This window comes from Tupaia chinensis, unplaced genomic scaffold, assembly GCF_000334495.1.
Source record: "Tupaia chinensis unplaced genomic scaffold, TupChi_1.0 Scaffold000332_1, whole genome shotgun sequence".
Taxonomy (NCBI): Eukaryota; Metazoa; Chordata; class Mammalia; order Scandentia; family Tupaiidae; genus Tupaia; species Tupaia belangeri.
Window position 1 is genome coordinate 636,793 of NW_006159826.1, and position 10,855 is coordinate 647,647.

Below are 10,855 nucleotides of genomic sequence, written 5' to 3' on the forward strand. Positions count from 1 at the left end.
ACAATATACCGAGTGAGGAAATGTTGAATTTTTTTTCTTTTAAGAACTGGAATAAGACATGAATATTTATTTTTTTCCCACTCTAACACAGAACTGGAAGTCTTAGCTAGAGCAATTAGGCAAGAAAGAGAAATTAAGGGCATCTAAATTAGAAAAGAAAAAAAATTATCCTTGTTTGCAAATGACATGATCACATATATAGAAAAACCTAAAGTCTTCACCAGAAGCTTTGAGAACTGATACATGAATTCAGTAAAGTTGCAGAATACAAAATCAGCACACAAAAATCAGTAGACTTCTTGTACAAATTTTCTTTAAAAAGAAATAAAAAAAGTATTCCTGTTCATAATGGCCAGAAAAAAACCTTAGTATTTTTTAAAAAATAAAATAAATTTATCCATGAAGGTAAAAAAAAAATCTATGCAATAAAACTATAAAACACTGATGGAAGAAAATGAAGAACACACACACAAATGAAAAGGCATCCCATGTTCATGGATTGAAAAAAAATATTATTAAAATATCAGTCCAGTAAGTGGTTTGGTGGTTAAGGTGTTGGACTCCCACATGGCCAACTGCACTTTGAGTCCCATACTTGGCAGCTTGAGGATCATGCTGTCAGGTCACCCACATGTGTGGGTGAAGTCCCAAAATCCTGAGAGGAGAGTGGAGAAGAGGGCACTGAGGCTTGTCTATCCTCTTGAGGGGTGATGTCTCACTTTCCTTTTCACTTTCTCTATCTCCTTTTTCCATCAAGCACACATGCCCTAATGAAAAAAAAATCTTAAAAAAAAAAATGGTGCCAGGAAAACTAGATATTCACAGGCAGAAGGAAGAAACTACCACTGTCTCTTAGCATATACAAAAATCAGCCCAAAATGAAATAAAGACTTAAACATAAAACCTGACAGTGTGACATAAAATCTGACACTGTGAAATCACCATTATAAAAAATGTAGGGGACTGTTTGTACATGTAGCATACATAACATTCTCATGCCAGAGTGGTGACATGCAATGCAAGGAAACTAAGCTCCCACATCATAAGGAACTTTAGGTCACAGAAGTTTGGTGCACAGTCCTGGGAATCTAGTTTAAGCCAGTGTCTCAGGAAAAGCATTTGTTTTACAATGACCTGCTCTCCAATTGAGGCTCACTGCCATAGTCTTTAGACTCTGGGTGTTGAATTCTTGGTTTCTTGGTACCTGAAGGGTAAGACTTCCCTGAATGCTTATCTGATATCCAAAAAATAAACAACTTGTTAAACAGCCAGAGAAAGGACCAAAAAAGGCAAAAGTAAACCAGATTCTTAGCTGAAAAGGGATCTAGCCCTTTGACTCAAGCTCTTCAGCCAGCTTTTGACTTCATTTTACTTTAACCATGGCTTTGAAACTAAGTGTCCATCAGCTGATAAATGAATAAAGATGATAATGTGGTATACACGTGTATGTGTGTTTGTGTGTATGTGTACATATATGTGTGTATATATACACTGTACACCTATACACACATGTATACATACCTGCATATGTGTGTGCATATTCATACATACACACACATGTATATATCCGTATGTGTGCTTACACAGGGGCATAGGCGAGGGTGATGAGGACACAGACCAGGGAAGCAGGAGTCCTGGAAGCTGGCAGAGGCAGGACACCATCTCCTGAGCGCCTGAGAGGCCTGGAGCAGGGGAGAAGATGTGAATGTGGTCGTCGTCCTGGCGCTCCAGGGAAGGGTCAGGGGAGGCCAGCTGGCATTTGAAAGAAGAAAGTTCTGGAGGGAATAGTGAGTCCGGTACTCTGAGGGAGGCAGCCCGTTTGGCCAGCAGGGGGCACGGGGATGCAGTGACACTAGCGAGGAGAGAATGGGAGGTCGGGAGAGCTGAGAGCAGCAAGGGAACCCAGGCAGTGGGCCCTGACCAGTGAGCCTCTGAGAGCCTGGGGCTGCCAGGCTCCCCTGCTCAGGCAGATAACCAGCATCCTGCAGGTCCTCGAGCCTGCTTCAGCCGCACAGCCACTCCCTGGATCTCAGCACAGACTCTGGCCTGACCCCTGGGAGCACAGGACAGGGTGACCCAGGGCAGCGGCTATGCAAGGCGAGGTCAGGAGAGGCCTCCAAGGAGGGCGTGGGCTCCGCAGCCTCTGCCAGGGCGCCTTGGGCCTTTGGGCGAGCCGCCCCAGAGGCCAGGACCTGACTAATTGGCAGTGTGGGCCACCTGGCAGCGAGCGGGCGGAGTAATTGGGCCCAGGAGCCACCGAGCTCCAGCAGGAAAAGCCACAGCCGCTCCCCGCAGCGCCGCAGGCAGCCCACTCCTCAGAAGTCAGCGTGGCGGTCACCGCCAGCCGGGTTTCCCGGACACCGCGTCGCTGCTCCGCTCCTGCAGGCAGACCCCAGCCAGGTAGGAACCTAGGCGTCCGGGCAGTGGCAGTGTCGGACTCTGCTGTGGTCTCAGCGCAAGTTCGGTCCCCAGCATGCCGGCTGGTGGGTGCTCAGCGAAGTCCCTGTATCCCGTGCGCTGTGCTGAGTACTCCGCGAGCCGCCTGCTGGGTGGCAGCTGAGGGCACTGGGCTGAGCCTCACCCCACCTCCCCCAGCCTCAGCCTGCAGCCTACAGTGCTCTGGACAGAGCTGACATCTGCTCCCCGACAGCCACGGTCCATTCCAGGAGGTTCTGCCAGCAGGGAAGGAGGGCATCGGGCATCAGAGTGAATGAAGGCTGCAGCCGGCCGTGCTGAGGCCGGAGGTGCCCACAGGGGAGCAGCTACTACGGGTTCACCTCCTCAACCCCATAAAACCCGCTCGGGTGCAGCCGTCTTCCCTGTCCTTGCGGGCTTCCTCAAAGGCCCCAGTGTGGTTTGCTCACCTGCTCAGATGCCCTCCCTCGCACCTTGGAAGCCTTCGCTCGCTATGAGAATCCTGGGCTCCCTCCAACAACTTGCCTTTCAGTCTGCAGAGAAGCCGGAGGTGGTGGCGAGTTACAACAGCGGTCTCAAAGCAGTGTGGGATCTGGGCGGAAACAGGAAAAGGAAGCAGACTACCACAGCTGGCAGAGGGGTGCTCCAGAGCTCTCCCGCTAGGCCCATGTGGAAGGTCCTGGCCTCCCTTCTGAGGTCCTCTGTGCACGCCAAGTGCTGGGCGCCACTGGTGTGCCCAGGACCCAGGCTGGCAGCATGGGGACCCCGTGGGTGCTTATCGCTCTCTCCCTGTCTCGCTCATGAAAGAGCAATGAGGAACCTTTAAAAATATCAGGGAAGCTGCATGTTATGAGAAAATATGCTCAGATGTCAGAATATGCACCCAAAATAGCTCCCACTCTAGCTTTCCATAACATTTAGAAGTTCTCTTGTGAAATAAACGGGAAGAAAACCCACACATAGAGCAGGAAATAAGAAGCCAAACGGAGAAGATGCATGAGCAGTCAGCGGTGCAGCCGGAGCTGGCAGGCCTCCGGGCCCTCGTTCTGACCGGCACAGCCCAGCCCTGCGAGGGTTGCTCAGCGCGAGCTCGGTGAAGGGCTCTGAGAACTGTGCCAGCTTGGCAACTTTGCTGTAAGTCTGAGCTCTTCCCAAGGCGGGTGCTTGTCTGTGGAAAGTGCAGTCCTGTCTCAGATCAGGGATGGCAGCTGCATGTTCTGAAGGACCTAGAACCGTGTTTCCTGCTTTTTACGTTGAGCCAGCCAGCACGGTACTAACCGGCCTAACCGCCGGCTAGCTAAAGAGCAGCCACCGCTCCCCATGTTCTGAGCCATCAGTGAGACCTGCAGGGTCTCCACCATCCTGGGGTAGGAGCACAGGGCCAGAGCCCCACAAGGCCAGAGCCCCAGGCAAGCCCAGTGGCAGGGGAACCCCTGGCCTTTTGTGAGAGCCCCAGCAGGCCCCATCGGCAGGGAGTTTCCTGACCTTCTGTGAGCTCCCAGCAGGCCCAGTCGGCAGGGGGCTCTCTGGCCTCCTGCGGGCCCCCAGAGGCCCTCCCTATGGGCTTTCTTGTCCTCTGTGGCCACTCGGCTTGGAGAAGGGCTCGGTCACCTCAGGATGGTGTCCAGAGAGGCAGCATCCCAGATCAGATCCCTGGACCTCTTTGACAGCGGGGCCGTCACTGCTTTCACACTGGAGGAGGTGGGGGTTGATGAGTTTTGGAGCAGGCAGTAAATGCCCAGACCCAGCGTGCCCCTCTGCCGGGGTCCCTGAGGTGGGCTGGTCTGAACGCAGGCAGCGCTCGCCCTGGCCATTCCTGTGTGTCGTCCTCAGTTTGTGTCTGCCCTGCCAGCGTGTTTCAGTCTCACCGCCACCTCTGAGGGAGGTGCTCGAGCTGTCCTCACTGCACACCAGCGCTGCTCTCAATTCTCTTCTCCAGCCAGGAGCCCAGGCCCTGGCTGAGATCTGCTTCCTTCTGATCTTCGACCCAGCCTCCCTTCCAAGAGCAGAGCCGAGATGAGAGAGGGTGCAGCCAGACAGCCTGGCACTCACGCCAGACCATCACGGTGCCCAGCTCGACTGTCCCTGCAGGCCACTCTGCCCCTTCCTTGCTAACTCTGAAGCCCCTCAAGGGACCTGACCAACCTGCACCCCTCTGAGCTTGCAGGAGTGCCCCTCCTACCATTCTTGCTGCTCTGCACCTCACTGCATGTTTCCTGAGAGCTGTGGCCTGGCTGTTTCTCCATCTCTGCGAGACCAGCCTCGTTATGGCTCTTCACCAGCTTCCCTGTGCTCAGGCCACCATAGCTGTCTTCTCCAGCCAGGAAAGGCATGAATGTCTGTGTGACTGTGTGTGTGTGAATATGAATATGGGAGTGTGAGCAAGCATGTTAAAAGGTGTGCATTTATGAATGTACAGGGTATATGCATGTCTGTACAGGTGTGCAAGGGTATGTGAGCATGTGTGTGTGTACATGTGGTACACTGTGTGTGAGCATGTGTGTATCCATGTGGTCTCTGTGTGTGAACATGCATGTGTGTACATGTGGTGTGCGTGTGTGCATGTGTGTGTACATGTGGTGTGTATGTGTGGACACCCATGTGTTGGCAGAGGGTGAGTTGGGAACACCACAAAGATCAGGAGGGAGGACCCTCACTTCTCACTACCACAGACCCTAAAGGCCTCCCAGCTCACTCCTCAGGGACGTAGTGCCAACTCTCTGGGTGAACCAACTTGCCTCACCCATGGGGACATCCATGTTGGGACATCCTGGCAGAGATTGAGTGCCAGTCCAGCCAGAGAATCAGGGGGAAGAGTGAAATAAAATAAACAGCACAATGGCTCTCTGGGATTGAGGTGGCGGGTGTGGATGCCCAAGAGATCTGGAGAACCCGTGGCATGTGCTGATTGTAAAATAGGGCCCCAGACCTAAGAGCAGAGCAGAGGCCAGTCCTGGCTCCCATTACTGCAAACAGCCTCTCTGTGCACGTCCTAAGCTGCTCTCCCTCAGCACGGCCTCCCTTCCTCGCACCCCATTGTCACTGGATCTAGACACATCCACGAGACTTCTCCACTTTACCACCCGACGAGTGGATCATCGCTTTCCCCTGCTGCTCACGGAGCCAGGCATCCCGCCTTCGGCCAGATCCCCCCTCGTGGTCCAGCTCTGCCCTTCCCCTCCCCAGCCCCTGTCACCCCTCACTCGCTCACTGGTGTCTTGCAGGCCCGCAGCTCCCAAGCACACAAGGATGAGGGGGGAGAATGTCACCAAGGTCAGCGCCTTCATCCTGCTGGGCTTCCCCACGGCCCCCGCACTGCAGTACCTGCTCTTCCTCCTCTTCCTGCTCATCTACCTCTGTGTCCTGGTGGAGAACCTGGCCATCATCCTCACCGTCTGGGGCAGCACCCCTCTGCACAGGCCCATGTACTACTTCCTGGGCTCCCTGTCATCCCTGGAGATCTGGTACGTGTGCGACATCATCCCCAAGATGCTGGACGGCTTCCTCCTCCAGCGGAAGCGCATCTCCTTCATCGGGTGCATGACGCAGCTCTACTTCTTCAGCTCCCTGGTGTGCACCGAGTGCGTGCTCCTGGCCTGCATGGCCTACGACCGCTACGTGGCCATCTGCCACCCGCTGCGCTACCAGGTCATCGTGACCACGGGGCTGTGCTTGCAGCTGGTGGGCTTCTCCTTCCTGAGCGGCTTCACCATCTCCGTGATCAAGGTCTACTTTATCTCCAGCGCCACGTTCTGTGGCTCCAACGTCTTGAACCACTTCTTCTGTGACATCTCCCCCATCCTCAAGCTGGCCTGCACGGACTTCTCCACTGCAGAGCTGGTGGACTTCATCCTGGCCTTCCTCATCCTGGTGTTCCCGCTCCTGGCCACCGTGCTGTCCTATGGGCACATCACCCTGGCCGTCCTGCGCATCCCCTCGGCCACCGGCCGCTGGAAAGCCTTCTCCACCTGCGCCTCCCACCTCACTGTGGTCACTATCTTCTACATGGCCATGATCTTCATGTACGTCCGGCCCCAGGCCATCGATTCGAGGAGCTCCAACAAGCTCATCTCTGCTGTGTACACGGTCCTCACGCCAATGGTGAACCCCCTGATCTACTGCCTGAGGAACAAAGAATTCAAGGATGCCTTGAAAAAGGTCTTTGGCTTGGGTTCAGCTCCACAGTAAAACAATTAAGTGCCCTAGAATCTAAATTGCAGTGATAAAAACAAATCTTATATGACACTCCATGCTCATAAAAATCAGTTTTTTTAAGTGAATTACAACAATGGTAGGGAAAAACGCAGTGTCGAGCCTTCACCTACAAGTGTTTTCACAGAACTACACTCTCGTAACCAGCTCCCAGACTGAGAATCGCGAGCTTCCCCCATGTCCCTCGTAGCCATTATCCCTGATCCAAGGACACGACCGTCTTGCCTTCCGACGCCATGTACTAGTTTGGGTGTTTCGGAGAGTTTTGCAAATGCAGTCATGAAGTCTATGCACTTTCTTGTTCAGCTTCTTTCATTCGACACCATGCTTGGGTGATTCCTTGTTGTTTTTGTATGTCGCAGTGTTCATACTTTCTCATTTCCATATAAAAATTCCGACCAATATACACCCTAATACCTTCGTGCCTTTGGCTGTTGGTGAGCAGTGTGACGCGTGCTGTTTGCTGTGGATAACGCTGCTACAAGCATTCTGGCTCAGACCTTTCAATGAATAGGCATTGTACAGGCCATGAACTTAGGCTGGACCTCGTTACCTGTAGGCTACACTGATCACTGAAGCAGCATAAGGTACACATATGGTCTAGTTTCATAGACCCTGAAAAACCATCTTCCAAATCGGGTATACCAATTTTTACTCCCACCAGCAGGAGAGAATTCAGTAGCTTCATATACTGACCAACACTTAGTATTATAAGTGTTTTTCAACTTAGCCATCTTTCTGGACAAATGTTGTTGAATACCTTCTTAACCTTTACTGGCTTATTGTCCTTTGACTTATGCCTTTCCTGAAGTGCCCATTCAAGTCTTCTACCTGTTTTTATATGGAGTCTCTTTTTTCTTTTTGACATGACGAGTTCTTAAAGATTCTGGGTACAACTTGTTGGGTAGAAATATCACAGGGCTCTGAGTTTGCACACTTGCGTCTGTGTGTGTGTTTGTGTTAAGAGAGGGTCTCACTGCATTGCCCAGGCCACATCCAGCTCTCATTCCTCCTACCTCAGCTGGTCGTTAGGCTGGACCAGGAATTGAACCAGGCCTCACATGTGGTCCCAGCCTGCAGAGCCCATCACCCTAGCAGCATGAGTCACTGTGGCTGGGCCGTGGTGTCCTTTGATGAAAAAATCTATTATTTTGATGTCCAATGTGTACATTTTTCCCCCTTTAAAGTTAATTTTTAAATTTCCATGTAAGAAATGATCACCTTTTTTCAAGATCATGAACATTTTTGTTACATACAAGAAGCTTTAGTATTTTATTTTTCACATTTACATTTATACCCCATTTTATTTTTTAATTTTTTTAAGCACTTAACTGTCTTCTTTTTTAACATTTATTTTTTTTTAATTTTCATTTTCTTTTACACAGTCAATCAGATTATTTAGCTTACAATGTGAATATTTTAACATGTGAACATTTCGCCCTAGTCCAGTTGACCTATAAAATATCTTTAACAGGGACCAGCAGTTAGCATAATGGCTATGTTGCTGGACTCACGCCGGGCGCGTGTGTGTGCGTGCCCAAGATCCCGAGAGGACAACGGAGGAGAAGGGATTGCGGCGTGGCTATCCCCCCTAGGTGGTGATTTCTCGCTTTCTGTCTCTCTGTCTCTCTCTGTCTGTCTGGCGAGTGCACGCACCCTATAGCAAAAAGAAGAAGAAAAAAAACTTTAACAGAAATTGGCACATTTCTTTGTCCCCATTTTAAATTGACTTTATTTATCGTATGAGATATGGGTGAAAAGTCATTCTTTTCTATGTGGATATGAAATTGACCCAGCCCTGCACCCACCACTTCTTGGAAAAGTCACCCTTTGCCTCTGCAGTGTCCTTCTTCTCACACACAAAATGACTGTGTCTAAAAGATAATGTATGCTTCAACTGTCTCTATTCCATGTGTCTAGCTGCCTGTTTTTGGACCAACACCGTGCTGTCATAACCACCATAGCTTTTCCATATACCTCGGTGTTTCGTCCTTTCACCTTTGTCTTTTTGTTTTTTAATTTTTATTATTATTCTTATATCACATTTAATCACATACGTCTTTATAGCATATAAGATTTCTTCTTCCAGCACGATTACCATGTTTACCAGTCAACACAAACACATTACTATACACATCAGCAGCAGCAAATAGCTTTTCCTTTTTTGTCAATAAAGCATGCTTTTTTTTCTTTTTCTTCCCATTCCCCTCCTGCTCTCTATACTCATGCCCATATTACCCCTGTCTTTACTATCTCTAGTATCTGCCATTCCCTCCCGGCTACTATACCTTCCTAACTTTCAGTTTCTGCCATAGAGCACAGATAATCAGTATATATTGAATGGGGATATTCAAAGTCTGTTATTCATAGTCTGGCTGGCTTCGCGTAGCATGATGTCTTCCATATTCATCCACTTTGTATCAAATGTCAGGGTTTCTTTTTTATGGCTGAGTAGTATGTAAAGTACATATACCACATTTTTTCAATACAGTCATCTATTTTTGAACATGGGGGTTGATTCCATGTCATAGCGATTATAAATAATGCTGCAATAAACGTGAATGTGCAAGTGTTTTTCCGACTGAGGGTCTTTTTATCTTTTGGGTAAATACCTGAAAGCAGAGTCACTGGGTCATATGGTAGTTCTATTTGTAGATTTCTAAGGGCTCTATATCGTTCTCCAAAGTGGTTGTACTAATTTACATTCCCATGTAGGAATGGGAATGTAGGAGAGTTCCCTTTTCACCAAGCCTCACCAGCACTTATCATTATTTATCTCTTAATTTTAGCCATTCTGACTGGGGCTAAGTGGTATTTCATTGTGGTTTTGATTTGCAATTCCCTTATGATAAGAGATGTTGAGCATGTGCTCATATGCTTTTTGGCCATTTGTATGTCTTCTTCAGAATTGACTGTTCGGGTCCTTTTCCTATCTTTTAATCGGATTGATTATTTTTTTGTGGGTAAGCTGCTTGAGGTCCATGTATATTCTGTTTATCAGTCTCTTATCTGTATAATTTGCAAATATATTCTCCCACTCTGAGGGTTGTCTTCTCACTCTACTTATTATTTCTTTGGTTAAAGCTTCTTAGCCTAGCTTACGGCCAGGACCTTTGCTTATCCCCACCCCTACTCATCTCTGGACTTCAGGTTGGTTTCTTGGGACTTTAAGACAAACTTGTACCCCACCTGGAAACTGGTTCAAGCCAGCGAGCAGTTCCAGACACCAGGCTGCCTGTGGCTGCAGGTCCATCACTCATCCTCTGCTCCTTCCCTACTTGCCTTTGGACTCTCTGAATTTTAGTGTTTTGAATAGTGTGTGGTGCACAACACATGCTGTGCGATTTTTTTCTTTGCTCTTGAGGTGTTGCTTATTAGATCATTTGGAGGATCATCACTTCTTAGAAACAAGGAGGACTTTGGGTCACCCAGGACCAGTGACAACAGTACATGGTACTGATGAGCAACAGGTAGGCAAACCGTAAGAGAAATCACCAATTTTCTAATCCTGCACACCTTTTTTTTTTTTAGAGGTTTTTGCTATAGGGAGCGTGCGCTCGCAGAAAGACAGAGAGAGACAGAGAGACAGAAAGAGTGAAATCACCCCCAGAGGGGATGGCCACGCCGCAATTCCTTCTCCTCTATTCTCCTCTTGGGATCCTGGGCACGCATGCACATGCGCCCAGCGTGAGTTTAAGCCACCGGGTCCGGGACTCAAACCGCGGTCGGCTACATGGGAGTCCAGCGACATAGCCATTACACTAACTGCTTGTCCCAATCCTGCACACCTTTTAACATTCAGAGATACCTTAAATAAGTTAGGAAGCAACATATAGATTACTTGATGACTAGGAACAATCGCAGAGGCTCAAGAAGTGTGAGCAACCAACAAAAGGACTCTCTCCCAAGGGAAATAATCAAGCCTACATCACCCACTGTCAATACAATGGACATCATGGACATGTCTGATAAGGAATTCAGAATATTTGTAGTGACCAAACTAACTGAGATGGAAGAGAAAAGAGACAAGGAGCTCCAGGAGATGAGGAAGTCCTTTAATGACTTGAAAGAAGAAATGGATACCCTAAACAAGAACCAGATGGAACTTCTAGGTTTGAAGAATGTGATAGAGGAAATCAAAACCTCCCTTGAAAGCATTAAAAGTAGGTTAGACCAGGCAGAAGACCGAAACTCTAATGTAGAAGACAAAACATCTGACCTAGAAAAA

At 49.0% G+C, this 10,855-nt stretch overlaps 1 protein-coding gene and 1 long non-coding RNA gene across 2 annotated transcripts in view; one reads left to right on the forward strand and one right to left on the reverse strand.

The window, feature by feature from the left end:
• Positions 1–1,527: 1,527 nt before the first annotated feature.
• LOC114008412 (uncharacterized) overlaps positions 1,528–10,855 on the reverse strand; it is a 37,426-nt gene continuing 28,098 nt past the window's right edge. Inside the window, exons 2-3 of the long non-coding RNA XR_003549941.1 lie at positions 2,865–3,007; positions 1,528–1,682 (exon numbers count right to left, since the gene is read on the reverse strand). This is a non-coding gene — a long non-coding RNA (uncharacterized LOC114008412). The remainder of the gene's footprint in view (positions 1,683–2,864; positions 3,008–10,855) is intronic.
• LOC102473276 (olfactory receptor 6B2) lies at positions 5,643–6,612 on the forward strand. The gene has a single exon (XM_006151934.1). It carries the CDS (start codon positions 5,665–5,667, stop codon positions 6,601–6,603), a length of 939 nt encoding a protein of 312 aa, XP_006151996.1. The 5' UTR covers positions 5,643–5,664; the 3' UTR covers positions 6,604–6,612.

Coding starts and splice junctions, on each gene's coding strand:
- LOC102473276 (XM_006151934.1), top strand. CDS start 5,665: ATGAGGGGGGAGAATGTCACCAAGGTCAGCGCCTTCATCCTGCTGGGC.